Source organism: Hordeum vulgare, chromosome 5H (assembly GCF_904849725.1).
Source record: "Hordeum vulgare subsp. vulgare chromosome 5H, MorexV3_pseudomolecules_assembly, whole genome shotgun sequence".
NCBI lineage: Eukaryota > Viridiplantae > Streptophyta > Magnoliopsida > Poales > Poaceae > Hordeum > Hordeum vulgare.
The window spans coordinates 264,367,607-264,383,423 of record NC_058522.1 but is presented as its reverse complement, the minus strand read 5'-3'; the positions used below and the strand labels follow the sequence as shown (position 1 = coordinate 264,383,423).

Below are 15,817 nucleotides of genomic sequence, written 5' to 3'. Positions count from 1 at the left end.
ATGTTGTAAAAATTTCTTTTTCCGTAACAACATATAAAAGTGAAGACAAAGCAAAAAAAGCAACATCACCTCAGTTGTAAAGCTTTTCTGCAACAATAACTCTCTTGTAAAAAGAGGATGAAAACGCCAAAAAATATGTGAAACACGACTTATGTTGCAAAAACAATTTCCACAACACAACCTATGTTGCCACAATTGTTTTTAGAAAAAGACGTAGCAGCCCCTTATTTTATAGGGGACTGCTACGCATCTACCGGTGGGTATTTATTAAATATCCACCACCTCGACAGCCGTTCGATCTCGTGCGTGTAGCCGTCCGATCCGCTGCGTCTGATCCGCTCTGGACGCAATTCCTGAAACGATGCTCGAGTTGCAGAAACTTTCGCTTTGTTGCAACAAATAAACTTTGGATCCGTTAATTCCTGAAACAACGGTCGAGTTTCAGAAACAATTTGCTTGTTGCAGAATTTTTTTTCTTCGTATTTCTGTAACATAGGTATTTTTACGGAAGAATTTTTTGCAACAAATGTCGTGTTGCAGGAAACTTTTTGCAACAAATGTCGTGTTGCAGGAAACTTTTTGCAACAAAGGTCGAGTTGCAGAACGCGGCGGCGGGGGCAGGTCGAACTCCCCGCCGACGAGCGCGGCGGCGACGAGCTCCTTGATCTGGGCGAGCGCCTTCTGCTCGGGGTCGGCGAGGTCGGCGACAAGGTTGCTCTCCTCCTTGAAGGACGCGGTGGTGCCCTCGATGACCGCCCCGGCCTCCGCCTCCGCCTTCTCCATCTTCTTCTCCTCCTCGTCCTGAGCTGCCGCCTCGTCAGCCTTCCCGTCCACCACCTCCACGGCCTTCTCCTCCACCACCTTGCTCCAAGTTCGAGGGAGCCGGGGCTGGCCATGGTTGTTGCGACGGGAGCTCGCCGGCGTCCGCGCCCCACACCTCCTCGTTCGCCACGCGAGGTGGGGATCCGGCGATCCGGCGAGGTGGGGATCTGGTGAGGGGCGGGCCGGCGGTGGAGGGCAGCGGGGCAGCGCACAGGCCGACGGTGGAGGGCGGCGGAGCAGGGGCGGCGGTAGGCCGGTGACGGGGTGCGTGCGGAGCCGCGGTAGGCTGACAACGGACTAGACAGTTTCTGAAACAACTGCCCAGTTTCAAGAAAACGTTGGGCGCGGGATGGAAAAAAAATCAACGGATGAGGAGGCGGCCGATGGATCGCACAGATCCACCGGTGGAAGGTAAGACTTTCCCTTATTTTATATGATATTCATGATATAACATCATTGTAATATGTCCTAACTGCACCAGCATAGGAAGATTTAGTGTGCACGAGCATAATTTCCATATCCTAGTGTCCACACGCGTGCGTTGTGAGGCCACAGCCGTCCGAGTCCCCCAATCCCATCACTGATGCCACCACCAGCAGCAACCATGGCCGTCCTCCGAGCACCCCCGCTCCCACCCCACCCTCTTCCCTCCTCCTCCTCTACCCCGCAGTCTCAGCGGTCCCCCAGAGGCAGCATCACCGCCGCAGCACTGTCAAGAACAAGCTCGCTCCCTCCTCCTCTCAAGACCGGCTGCCTTGGCAGCGCCAAGAAGATCCTTCTTGCAGGAAGAGGACGACTCCCTTGCTTGCCCACGAAGCATCAGGTCGGCGCGGTAGGCGGTGCGGAGGAGGAACGATACCTTGCGATGGAGGCTGAGTGGGGTGTGCGGCGGATGGGGCGGATCGGCGAGGAGATGAGGCGGGTGGCGTTCGTGCAGGCCGAGGCCTTCCACGTCCCCGTTGCGCTCTTCAACGACTTCTTCTTCGATTTCTTCAAAGTATGCATCACATCAAATGCTTTCATCTGCACTAGAAATGTGTATTTGCCCGCGCATTTTGATAAAGATGGCGTTTCTTGTATTGACCAAGATCAGGCAGAGGTGTTGGCGGCGCTCATTTACAAACTGAGGAATTCGCCGCCTGACAGGTGATGTTCTTGGTATCCCTGATTCCAGATTGATGATGAAGTGGTTAAACTTGTAATATTTATGCCAGGGTTATGACTGTAAAGCTTAATTTAGTAGTGCTCCTAGAATTTATCAGATAATTAGCCACACTAACTCTTAACTAAACAAGGTGGTTACTATTGTAAGTTTTGTCCCGGAGAACGCTCTGTTCGAGTTCTTGTATATTTCTACCGCACATCTAAAACACCTCTTCAGGCGCTCTTCACTCGAATAGCTTCATGTGTGATGTGTCTGCACTTCTTTTGCAGTACATATTCTTTTTCTACTTGGCAAACTAAAGTCTCTCGGTAGACATCAGAGGACGCCTATGGATTTCGCTACAAATCTGACGCCCGGGATGACAAATTATGTTGTCGCGAGCATTGCAATTTCCATCATCAAGCATGTCAAATCCTTGCCATGCTCAGTTTTTTTACCAGGATATGTCATGTTTGCTGAAAGAAATTGTCATATTGGACGACATAATTGTCATCTCGGGCGTCAAATTTGGCATGCTTAAAAATCTGATGCCAAATTTTTCAACATTTCCAATGATTGTTGCATTATGCTTAATATGACAGTCTTTCTCTTTCGAGAAAATAAAGTACGCCCGTGCAATTTGGACTGTCCACATAAAATGGTTGGCGCTGATAAATGAACCATGACTCTCTTAGGTATGCATGCTTGGTAGCAGAAGAAGCCGATGAGCTGTTGCAGTCGCGGGCACCATTTGAGAAGATCATTGGGGTGGTGGATTGCACGGTGCAGGATGAAGGTGACATCCTTAGGAACCTCCAAGGCGTCCAGGAGTACTTTTACGTATCAGGAATAGCCGTGCTGCCATCATTCAGGTAACCAATATCCTCCATCCAACCCATTTTAACACACTCAAACTGTGAAATGCTGCTAAACTCGATAGGTTTATGCGTCCAGGAGGAGGAAGGTAGGCACCGCTCTGCTGAAAGCGTGCGAGGTGTTGGCTCTAGAATGGAGGCAGAGATTCATGGCTCTTATGGCATACGAGGATGACAGCAGCGCTCGAGGACTCTATGCAAAGGCAGGATACAGGGTGGTGTCAAGGGATCCTGGGTGGGTCACCTGGGTTGGGAGGAGGAGGCGTGTTCTCATGGTAAAAGAGTTGCCGGTTCATGATGCTCAGATCCAACAGCAATGACATGGTTGTCCTGGTAGGTCCCCGTATATATGTATGTCCTCTGCTAATTCGTGTAGCATGAATCGGTGCTGGACTGTTGGTCTTGAATTATTCTTTGGATAACTGATGTTCCACGCAGCATTGTTCAATATGCTGAGCAGGCGCGATGCATTCTCTGCAGACATGGTTCGGGTATCACCTGTAAACTGACCTACAAATTGTTCCAACCAGTTCACAAAAAAGTAACCGTTAAGACATTGATTTGCATTTATATTTAGAGGTTAGGTTTGGTTATAAAGTACAATCCTTCATCCCAAAATAAGTGACTCAATTTATACTAAATTTAGTACAAAGTTTTTTAAGAAAAATATAGTATAAAATTAGTACAAACTTGGATCACTTATTTTGGGACGGAGGTAGTATTTAGACAGAAAACTTGAAAGAAAGATAAGTACGTGTTGCTCTGTCTTAGAAGTATTCAACTTTGTACAAAAGTTTTTTTTTTCTTAGAAGTATTTTTAGAATTGTGTTGCACATGCTACATACTCCCTCTGTTCTTAAATATAAGTCTTTTAAGAGATTTCACTAGGGGTCTACATACGGAACAAAATGAGTGAATCTACACTCTAAAGTATGTCTATATACATCCGTACGTAGTCCACTAGTAGAACCTCTAAAAAGACTTATATTTAGGAAGTGAAACCTCTAAAAAGACTTATATTTAGGAACGGAGGGAGTAGATTGTAATAGGAACATGTGAGGGAGTTGATGATTATTTTTCCCAAAGAAGGATAATCGTTGGATTCTGCATTGATGCATGCAATCATATACTATTATTTATAAAATAAAATCCAGCAGCCAGACTTTTTTCACCCGGAAAAGAAATTTTGAGGCAGCATGCATCGCGACAGTGGCTACATGAGGTAATTACTAAGATTTTAACATTATTGTAAAAGATAAAAGCAAACGAAAAGTACACATATCGGCTGAGCCTGCACAAGAAAACACCACACATGCTCCAATAGTGACGAGTCCAATATTGTTATGATCGGTACAACGTATCAACGGAGAAGGCCCAATGAGCAGGGTTAATTATGGGCTTAGCCCAAGTTATCTTACCTATCTTAGAGTCCAAGTTAGAGTCCAAGTTATCTAGGGTTTAGTGGAGGCTGTCCTCCTATATAAACACATATACCCTTCGATATTAAGCAGACAATAAACAATATATTCTGTTGTCGTCTCCCTCAGGAGACGGACGCCTCAAACACTAGCCGCCTCTCTCTCTCTCTCTTTCTCACGCCGCGACGGCGCCCAACCGCCGGCGCCGGCGTCCCCAACCTCGCAGCCCGCACTTTCACCCCTACAACCTACGTCTGAGACCTGGTAGAACCCTAGCCTCTACCAATTTGGTATCAAGTAGCTTGGGTTCGATGAGTTTGTCGGACCTTCCCACCACCACCGTCGCCGCCACCATCGCCTTCCCCGCCACCTCGCAGCAGCCGCCGCCGCCGCACCACTCGCCGCCGCCGGCCACCTCAGGTCCGGCCGCCTCCGGTCCCGCGGCCGAACCCGCCCTCGTCCTCTCCCCGGCGGAGATGTCCTCGGCGATCCGCGACCTCAACCTGGCGGTATCGAACCTCCGGACTTTCCTCCAGGCTTCGTACGCAACCCCGCCACCATCGACTCCGCCGGCGGCGCCCTTCGCGCCACCGCCCCCGGCCACTGTCGCGCCCCAGGGCCTGCCGATCACCCAGGTCCGGTGGCCGCCGTCGCCGTCCCCGCTACCGACGTGGATCAACACGCCGACCTACACAACGGCGCCGCTACAGCCGACGGTGTTGCAGCCACCCGCCCCCACCTTCGGGGGCTTCGGCGGGTACAGTGATCCGTACGCCGGGAGCTCCGTGGTGCCGCAGCTATGACACCGCGGTAGTTAACCTACAGTAACCGCACCCTAATGATGCTAGGTCATCATATTTAACTAAGCTAGATTGTCACTTAATAAAAATCAAAGTAATTATCATGTTTAAATTAAAGTCTATGGATGGAAGTTTTCGATTGCAGAAATAATAAAAGAATAAAAAAATAGAATAAAAGAAAGTATTAAAAGAATAAAATAAATGGTAAGATAATAATAATAATAGGAAAAAAAGATAAATAATAAAATAAAAAGAAACAACAACAAAGAAACAAAAAAAAAAGCAAAACACCCCCCACCCCTGGCCGAGCTGGGCCAAGAGGCCCAACTCGCCAGGCCCCAACCGCTCCCCCACCACCGAACCCTAGCACTCCCCTCCGTTCCCCCCCGTCGCCTCCCAGTTCCCTGGCCGCCGCCACCCTCCCCATCGAGCCCCACCCCACCCCGAGAGCCCCCCTTCGGCTCTCCTTCCCACCTACCGCAGCCCACACCCCACCAACCCCCACGCACCGATAGCCCCCACCTTCCCCACGAGAGCCCCCTCTCTCTCTCGGCTCTCTCCCTCCCCACGATCTCCCTCTCCCCCCACGGGCCTCCCCTGCGCCAGGCCCTCCTCTCCACCTCGCCCCCACCCCGGCCGGCGAGCTCCTTCCTCACCCCACCGCCAGCCTCTCCCTCCACCGGCCCTCCCCTGCAGCCTCTCCCCCACCGGCCCCTCTCCAACCCGAAGCCCCCCTGGCCACCCCACTCCGGCAGCCACCCCATCCCCGTCGGCCGACCAACCCATCCCCGGGAGGGCCCATCTCCGGCGGCCCTCACCTCTCCGGTGGCCGCCCCTCCCCGTCGGCGCATCGGCCGGGGTCCCCACCGACCACAGCGGACCCGTCATCGGGCCCCTCCCCGCCGGTTCTCCTCCGATCCACCGCGACCCCCGCGCCGGCCGGAGCCCCCGTCGGCGGCTCCATCCCAGGGGCCCTCCTCACCGGGGCCCCTCTCGGCGAACCTCCGGCCGGCTCCTCCTCGCCGGCACGACCGTCTTCACCGGAACCGCGTCACCACCGCGCCACCACCGTCACCGCCTCGTCTTCGTCCTCGCCGTCACCTACGCCTTCCCGCGAACTCCGGCTTCACCGGGTCGTCTCATCAACGTTGGTGAGCCCCTCCTCGGGCTCCTCCCACCATCGCGTTCCCCTCACCGTCCCGGTTCCGTTTCGGCAAACGGGACTCCGATCCGTCGACGGTAGTGACCGGTAGGAAGGTTTGAACATGCGGTTCTTCCATGTTGTGTTAGCAGAGAGACTTCTGTGTGTTAACAAAGGGAGTTGTGAGAGAGATGTGAGATGTGAGAAAGAAATAAAAACAAATGATGTATTCGGTATGTATGTATGTATTTGATGCCCGTATTTATGTATGTATTTGCGTATATAGGTATGTGGAGGAATATGATATTTGTATTGTTATGTATCTGTGAATAAAAATATGTATTTGGCCTAAAGCCACTTATTGGTGGGGCCAATGCACCCGCTGTCTATGACAGGGGGGTCGCACGCGATAATTGAGAAAAGTGAAAATATAAAAAATATAAAAATAAAAATAATGTTTTTATTAAATAAATAAATAGATATATCAGTTAATTGGATAATTAGAATAAAGAGTATGACACGTGGGTCCCCCACTAAATTAATCTAATTAATTAATATTTAATCTTAATTAAAACTTGTGCCTATGACGTTCAGGACCCGCTGGTCAGTTGACCAGTCAAATGTTGATGTCAGCATGACATCATGCTGATGTCATAATAGCTTTTTATTAAATTATTTAAATCTGTTTTTAATTCCTAATTATTGAATAAAACTTTAAAAATTAATATTAAATAATCCGTAAGTCAGATCAAAATATTTTCAACATGAAAGTTGATCAGCAGAACGAGACGAACCCGGATACGCGGTCCATTCGTCTGTCACGCGTCCCTAGCATAGCAAACATGAAATATTTCCATCGTTTCCAGTATGACCGGTAGTAGCCCGAGACCGGGAAAATATCGTCAGATATTCTTCCGACCCGTCGATGACGGATGTTGCTGCGTTAGCTCATGTCTAGCCTGCATCTTGCCATGTCATGCTTTGTGTTGCACCGTTGCTATTATTTATTGTTTCTTCCCCCTCTTCTTACTTAGACCCCAAGACTGACGCTGTTGCCGGGTACATCTACGACCCTGTCGATCAGTCCTTTGCCGTAGAGCAACAAGGCAAGCAAACCCCCTTGATCATTCCTATATCGCCTATGTCTTTCTTCCTACTGCTTGCATTAGTATTTTGCTACTGTTGTAGTTAGCTCCTATATCTGATGCATAGCCTACTTTTGATGAACTGCTACTTTCAGTCATGTACTTTAAATATGCTTAGTATAGGTGGAGCACTCATCCCCTCTGATCCCGTAGTTCAGTTGCCCCGCTTGTTTTCAAATCTCGATCCCTGATCAACGAGCCAGACCCGACACAGCACATACACCCCCTTAGTTGTACGACGCTACAGAGATACTATCGGGTACCGAGGGTGACACCTCGCTAAGTACTCATGATGATATCTCTGTAGTATAGCTAGTCGGTCGTGGTTATCGAGGGTGATTCCTCTTTCACCATTCCCGACGATGCCTCCGTCGTGCAACCCCTCAAGTGTGGGACCCTCGAGGGTGATTCCTCTAAGCCCACCTTGACGGGTACATCGTTCGGAATCCAACGAGGGTGATACCTCGGATTCCCCCCGATGTTACAACCACACAGTTACTTGACCATGTTACTGGGATCTTTGGTGATTAGTTGTAAGACGGGTGGATTCCCGTGAGACTGTGTTGTTGGCCTAACTAAAATGTTAATGGATTTGGGTATTTGATCTGGGTTGGTCGAAGACCTTTTCGCACTAACCGGCTACGCGGGAAGAATTATGGGTACTCGGCATCGCGGTATCAGCCGAAGCTTTTCAGATGTCAGCAATCGTAGTGGTGCGCGCCCGAGTGGTCCCGAGATGCATTGCGCTTGTGATTAAGGGATGCTAGGACTGACGTCGGCCGCCCTCGCATCGTGCAGGAGCGCGGAGGGGAACTGGGCCCATGAACCCTTTGCGCTTAGGATTTAGACCGGCGGGCTGACCTCTCTGATTAGTCTTAGGTGGGGCTGCGACGGGTCGATATTCCGAGGCCGGGCAGGACCCAGAAAAGTATGTCTGGCCAGAGTGTTATCGAGCGTGACGGGACATGTGGTGCACCCCTGCAGGGATGAAAATTAACTATTCGGATAGTCGTGTCCACGGTTACAGGACGACTTGGAGTTGTGCCCCGATCTTATACAACTACAATTGTTACTTAACTGGAATTAGTTTGCCTCGGGATTGCTTCCTCGCAGGGAGTCGAGGGAGGATCTTTAGGCGTGACCTCACTTTATTATTGTTGTAACAATATGACTATTAATGTTTTACCCCCTGTTCTACTCTCGTCTATTGCTGCAAGACCCTGAAGATGCTAGTCCTCGATAGGACTAGGCTTTCTCTCTCTATTCTCGCATTGCTGCAGTCAGTCCACATATAACACCCCCTTCTTTGATACTGGTGCATATTTAGCATAGTTCTGATGTAAGTCTTGCGAGTACTTTGGATGAGTACTCACCGCTGCTTTGCTCCCCCCTTTGTCCCCTTGATCCGTTGCTGCGACCAGATGATGGAGCCCAGGAGTGGAGTTTTTTGCCGACGCCTGCCGCCCCGATGGTGTCATCTTCGTGGAGGCCGCTGAAGCCCAGGAGTAGTTAGGAGGTTCCCAGGCAGGAGGCCTCGCCTCGTTCGATCGTGTTTTCTTTTGTGCTAGCCTTCTCTAAGGCACCCCATGTTTTATGTATGTACTCAGATATTGTTGCTTCCGCTGACTCGTGTGTTTATCGAGCTTCCATATTCTAGCCCTCGAGGCCCCTGGCTTGTAATATGAAGCTGATGTTATTTTATTTGTGTCTAGAGTTGTGTTGTGATATCTTCCCGTGAGTCCTTGGGTTTGATCGTATGCATTTGCGTGTATGATTAGCGTACGATTAAACCGGGGGCGTCACAAGTTGGTACCAGAGCCGACTGCCTGTTGGTAGCCCCCTTTCCAACTCCTTGGCCGAAGTTGAGTCTAGTGTTTGAAAAACTTTACTAACACTGATGTTGTGGCTTACGGGCCCACATGTCAATTGGGTGGTATTAGTATCTTTTACTCCTTTCCTATACTCTGGGCTCTACTCTCTCTTCTCTTTCGGGTTAAAGATTTTACTAACTCTAACATTAGGTTCGCGTAAATATTTCCTCCCGGGGAGTCTCGTATTTCAGACGATGGCTTGATCCGTCAGAAGACTTCGAAGATACTCTCTGATGTTTCTCTCGAGAACTTGTGCCCATCGCTCTTGCGACTTCCCTTCCTCCGTCAACCACTATGGATGACTACGTACAAACGTCGCTCTTACTTTCTTCTCCAGTTGCTCTTGTTTTACGAGATGCAACAAATTATCTTATTGGGGATCCGTCCGTCATCAGTTGTCTTGGGTTTCGAGAGTTCTTCGAATTACTAATTGATCTTTCGGAATCCCCTGTAGCCTATTGCTTTTGACCTTTTTCACCTGCTTGTGTTAGGGTTAAATCCATATGTCTAGCCGCATTCATTAAATTCCTTTGTGAATTTCCTCTGGCCTTATCGTTTCTACGTTTTTTGTGAATACGCACAATCATTTGTTGATACTTATGAATTATCTTCCGGCTTAGACGTCCTTCCAGATAGAACTGGTTCGCGACAAATCAACTTTGATTGATTGTCCATCTAAGTCCCTTCAACTTACTTGTGGTTGATTGGAGCATTTGATTATGATACACCAACCTGGAAATCTTAATTCCTTTGGTAGTTAAGTATCGATAATTTTCAGATGTTCTATAATCCGATGCCTTGCGTTTTACCCTCCCCCCTCTGATTGAGTACCGATACTCACATCAGATCATTTGTGGATTGCCAGACTCATTTGAGTTATTATCCGACGACATCCTTTTGCTTTAGGAAATTCTTGTGATTGCTCCCCCTGACACATGATGCCATTGGTAAAATTGTGTCTTCTCCCTTTGATAAATTGTATCCTATACTTTTGTCGGCCATACTCTGTTGTCAAGCATGTGTTAATTACTCTTGAAGTTTGCGGTATATGTTCCTAATATGCCCCGACTGGTTGAACCTATGCCTTCCTAAATCAATATGACTCGAAAAGTTTTCATGAGTCTTACTCTTCTGGAGCTTTGCCGAATATATTTTTAAAGCTACAACCTGATCAGAGGCGAGGAGTAAATTGCAGGTGATGCATTGATGAAGTGGGAGTCGACCTTGAACTTTGTGTTCATGCCCATGGAAACGACGTTGATCCTATCATAGAAACTTCTCGTATCAATAATCATTCATTATATGATTTGATCTGGTATATGTGATCTTGTCCTTTGCAATCATGGTTCCGACCATGTTGTCCGACAATGACTTCATTCTCAGGCGAGTTAAAGGTACTTGTCTTCTTCAGATCAACACATCGGCCCAAGCCTTAACGTTGATCTACCTTCGAGTATTATCCCTCGTATCTCGAGGATATCATGAGCCACATATTTTCTTGTGAGCTCCTCATCAACTATGATATTTTCATTAATTCTAGTTTTTCCTCGTGTTTGAGTTGTTGGACACGCGAGTACATCGATAATGGAATCGAGTACGCATTGCGATTCAACAATTTTTAGTAATCTTCCTTGTTTACGAGTTTGTACTCGATCATGTCATTCCAAGCTGTTAAGCTACGTCATCATCGTCATGTTGGAGCTCGACCATGCTATCTATACCCTTCATCCCTCGAACACAATTCCAACTGTGTGTTAAGCTTGCATCGAGCTTTCCACATCATGTTGGTTGTCCTGAAAGGCAATCTCAATTCTAAGCTAGCAGTCTTATCTGTGATTCCGACAACCTCTTGCTTCACCATTCCCTTGCTTGATGTCGTCGCTGATTGATTACATCTTCGTGAAGTTCTCGACAATTGTGTCGTGATCATCATTAGCATTCTGAGCTCTTCCAGGGCACCGATCGGATGCATGATGAGAAATACCATCCTTGCCCCTCGATGATTGTATTATCATCGGCATCATTGTTTACATCCCCTCCAACACAAACGTGTTCATGTTTTGTGTTGTCCCTTAAGACCCTTGCTATTCAACTTACGTTATCTTCTACCTTGGAGTATCACTATCCTTTCTGTCAAGAATGTTGTGAGCATCATTGCACCTCTTAAGAATTCTTGATATATTGATACTTCTCGACATCAGCATTCATTTCTTGGTCCCGTGTTGTTTCTAACCGGTATACCGACAAATGAACTCTGATGTGTGATTCCCATACTTCTGTCAACCCTATCGCCTTGAGGTTAACAACTGATTGTTTCCTTCTTGGTGTGTTGGGTGTTGACTCATCATTTTAGCATTGGTTGTGCTACTCAACTCGTATTTCCGAGTGCACCCTTCGACCAATGTTTAATTGTTGTTGTTCCCTCGAGCATACGACATTATACCATTTGATTTGACAAATGCTATCTCCTTGATATTATAAATTTTGGAAGTTCAACACTGGCAAAATCTTGAGGGATTGCTGTTGAGCCTATCAGCCACACCCTCAACTTCTCCATGTTCGGCGATGAAGCTCTTGAAAGCATTATCCTTGTGCCTAGCTCATGAAGAATGTGCTTAATAGCAGAAATGTTTCCCCAAAGCTATATAACTTCTCTTAGCACGCGAAGCCACTGACTGATTTGATCAAGGAAAAGAAGTTCCTTCATAAGATCTAATCGAGATTTGCACATGGAACATTGTTGTCCTTGATGATGGTTTCAACTCAGTTGCGTTTTGACGTAAGAAGTCTATGTGGGCACGAATGTCTTGACATTATGTTCATATGTCTTACAATCGAACTCATGATTCAAGAATTGCTTGTATAGATCATATCATGAGAATCTTGCATCTTCATCTTACTTCTCGGGTATCTTGAGTCTGAGGTGTCCCGACACCAATCAGGTCTGAATCTCGGGCAGATATGATGGTTGGAACATTTTCCCAATAACTATAACTTTGGTCTTTATGTAACCTGGTATGGTGATGTCTAGTCTGGCACACCGGGCCGAAGGACCTATTGTTATAAATTCTTCCATGTGTAAGATTCACCATCCTTTCATGTGGAAACTATATGACTTATTTCATAAGTTGATCGTCATGAATCTTCTTTGTATACCCCTAAGTCCAACCTTTATCTGATGACCATGTCGATGCGACCTCGAAGCATGGATGTGGTACTCCAAATTTCAACAGGAACATTGGAAGCGCAATGCTAAATTATTCCTGATCAATTATCCCAAACCCTATGGCATGGGTAAACGTCATGATTCTTCTTGCCTCTTTGTCAAAATGGTTATGTACTGGATGACCTATCATGTATGCCATACCCTATGTTTTCCTCGGGAATGGTAGACTTCAATACCGTGTGTGTGAAACACATTCTCATTCCCTTTGGCCTTTTTGACCTTTCTTGTGGCATAACTTATCTAAGCAGTGTTAATTCCCTGCTTAGGTAAAAATCTCGGTATACAACTCTATCGGTAAGACCCTGTTACTATTGTGGATAACATTCCATTAGCCGCCGGTGGACTAGAGCCTTGCCTATTGGTCCGCCTCGTTTCAACGAGCAGGAAAATGGTTCTGTTCGTCCCCCGCACTTGGTACTGACGTTGTTGCCAACATAACTGACAGGTTATCCTCTGACATGTCTTGCTACGAAGGCCGTATAATATGTCACCCCTCTACCTACTCCTGGCCCACATGGTGGACCCATAACCCAAAATTCCACAGGATTGAAACCTGGCTCTCCTGTACATCTTTGACTCCAAGGTATCCTTTGCACTTGGCTCATATGGAATTCCCGAGCCACCATTCAATGGACTGATCACTCTTTGGTCAGATGTTATCCAACATGCTAAAGACCAAGTTCGCATTAATTACGACAATCTGAAGGCTGCTCAGTCTCGTCAGAAGAGTCAGTATGACCGTCATCCTCAGGATATGGTCTGTCAACCTGGCGAAAAGACATATCTTCGTGTCACACCAATGAGAGGCGCACACCGTTTTGTAATCAAGGGCAAGTTAGCTCCTCGCTATATTGGTCCTTTCACTGTTCTAGAAACGCGTGGAAGAGTGGCTCATCAATTGGAACTGCCGGCGAACCTTTCTCAGGTTCACGATGTCTTCCATGTGTCTCAGCTCCGCCATTGCTTCAATGATCCTATTTGAGGAGTGGATCATGATATGCTTGAGCTGCAACAAGACCTCTCTTATAAGGAGCATTCGGTCCGCATTCGCGACCAGGCTGAAAGTAAGACTCGTCGCAAAGTCACCAAGTTCCTTAAAGTGCAGTGGTCAAATCATTCTGAAGATGAGGCCACTTGGGAACGCGAGGTTCATCTTCGTGATGAATACCCCGAGATCTTTCCTTCTACCTCTTGATTCTCGGGACGAGAATTCTTGTTAGTAGGGGAGAGTTGTGACACCCCGGTAGTTAAGCTACAGTAACCGCACCCTAATGATGCTAGGTCATCATATTTAACTAAGCTAGATTGTCACTTAATATAAATGAAAGTAATTATCATGTTTAAATTAAAGTCTATAGATGGAAGTTTTCGATTGCAGAAATAATAAAAGAATAAAAAAAATAGAATAAAAGAAAGTATTAAAAGAATAAAATAAATGGTAAGATAATAATAATAATAGGAAAAAAAGATAAATAATAAAATAAAAAGAAACAACAACAAAGAAACAAAAAAAAAGCAAAACACCCCCCACCCCTGGCCGAGCTGGGCCAAGAGGCCCAACTCGCCAGGCCCCAACCGCTCCCCCACCACCGAACCCTAGCACTCCCCTCCGTTCCCCCCCGTCGCCTCCCAGTTCCCTGGCCGCCGCCACCCTCCCCATCGAGCCCCACCCCACCCCGAGAGCCCCCCTTCGGCTCTCCTTCCCACCTACCGCAGCCCACACCCCACCAACCCCCACGCACCGATAGCCCCCACCTTCCCCACGAGAGCCCCCTCTCTCTCTCGGCTCTCTCCCTCCCCACGATCTCCCTCTCCCCCCACGGGCCTCCCCTGCGCCAGGCCCTCCTCTCCACCTCGCCCCCACCCCGGCCGGCGAGCTCCTTCCTCACCCCACCGCCAGCCTCTCCCTCCACCGGCCCTCCCCTGCAGCCTCTCCCCCACCGGCCCCTCTCCAACCCGAAGCCCCCCTGGCCACCCCACTCCGGCAGCCACCCCATCCCCGTCGGCCGACCAACCCATCCCCGGGAGGGCCCATCTCCGGCGGCCCTCACCTCTCCGGTGGCCGCCCCTCCCCGTCGGCGCATCGGCCGGGGTCCCCACCGACCACGGCGGACCCGTCATCGGGCCCCTCCCCGCCGGTTCTCCTCCGATCCACCGCGACCCCCGCGCCGGCCGGAGCCCCCGTCGGCGGCTCCATCCCGGGGGCCCTCCTCACCGGGGCCCCTCTCGGCGAACCTCCGGCCGGCTCCTCCTCGCCGGCACGACCGTCTTCACCAGAACCACGTCACCACCGTGCCACCACCGTCACCGCCTCGTCTTCCTCCTCGCCGTCACCTCCGCCTTCCCGCGAACTCCGGCTTCACCAGGTCGTCTCATCAACGTTGGTGAGCCCCTCCTCGGGCTCCTCCCACCATCGCGTTCCCCTCACCGTCCCGGTTCTGTTCCGGCAAACGGGACTCCGATCCGTCGACGGTAGTGACCGGTAGGAAGGTTTGAACATGCGGTTCTTCCATGTTGTGTTAGCAGAGAGACTTCTTTCTGTTAACAGAGGGTGTTGTGAGAGAGATGTGAGAAAGAAATAAAAACAAATGATGTATTCGGTATGTATGTATGTATTTGATGCCCGTATTTATGTATGTATTTGCGTATATAGGTATGTGGAGGAATATGATATTTGTATTATGATGTATCTGTGAATAAAAATATGTATTTGGCCTAAAGCCACTTATTGGTGGGGCCAATGCACCCGCTGTCTATGACAGGGGGGTCGCACGCGATAATTGAGAAAAGTGAAAATATAAAAAATATAAAAATAAAAATAATGTTTTATTAAATAAATAAATAGATATATCAGTTAATTAGTTAATTGGATAATTAGAATAATTAGAGTATGACACGTGGGTCCCCCACTAAATTAATCTAATTAATTAATATTTAATCTTAATAAAAAGTTGTGCCTATGACGTTCGGGACCCGCTGGTCAGTTGACCAGTCAAATGTTGATGTCAGCATGACATCATGCTGATGTCATAATAGCTTTTTATTAAATTATTTAAATCTGTTTTTAGTTCCTAATTATTGAATAAAACTTTAAAAATTAATATTAAATAATCCGTAAGTCAGATCAAATTATTTTCAACATGAAAGTTCATCAGCAGAACGAGACGAACCGGGATACACGGTCCATTCGTCTCTCACGCGTCCCTAGCATAGCAAACATGGAATATTTCCATCGTTTCGAGTATGACCGGTAGTAGCCCGAGACCGGGAAAATATCGTCAGATATTCTTCCGACCCGTCGATGACGGATGTTGCTGCGTTAGCTCATGTCTTGCCTGCATCTTGCCATGTCATGCTTTGTGTTGCACCGTTGCT

At 48.0% G+C, this 15,817-nt stretch overlaps 1 protein-coding gene across 1 annotated transcript; it reads left to right on the top strand.

The window, feature by feature from the left end:
• The first annotated feature begins 1,301 nt into the window (after positions 1-1,301).
• On the top strand, positions 1,302-3,320 carry LOC123397961. The gene is made up of 4 exons (XM_045092470.1): positions 1,302-1,819; positions 1,916-1,968; positions 2,662-2,838; positions 2,921-3,320. The coding sequence occupies exons 1-4, from the start codon at positions 1,406-1,408 to the stop codon at positions 3,159-3,161; spliced, it is 885 nt and encodes a 294-aa protein (XP_044948405.1). The 5' UTR covers positions 1,302-1,405; the 3' UTR covers positions 3,162-3,320.
• Positions 3,321-15,817: the final 12,497 nt, after the last annotated feature.

Bases quoted from the DNA above. Each gene is read 5' to 3' on its own strand.
- LOC123397961 (XM_045092470.1), top strand. From the start codon at position 1,406: ATGCCACCACCAGCAGCAACCATGGCCGTCCTCCGAGCACCCCCGCTC. The intron at 1,820-1,915 runs GTATGCATCACA...GACCAAGATCAG, and splicing joins TCTTCTTCGATTTCTTCAAA to GCAGAGGTGTTGGCGGCGCT. The intron at 1,969-2,661 runs GTGATGTTCTTG...TGACTCTCTTAG, and splicing joins AGGAATTCGCCGCCTGACAG to GTATGCATGCTTGGTAGCAG.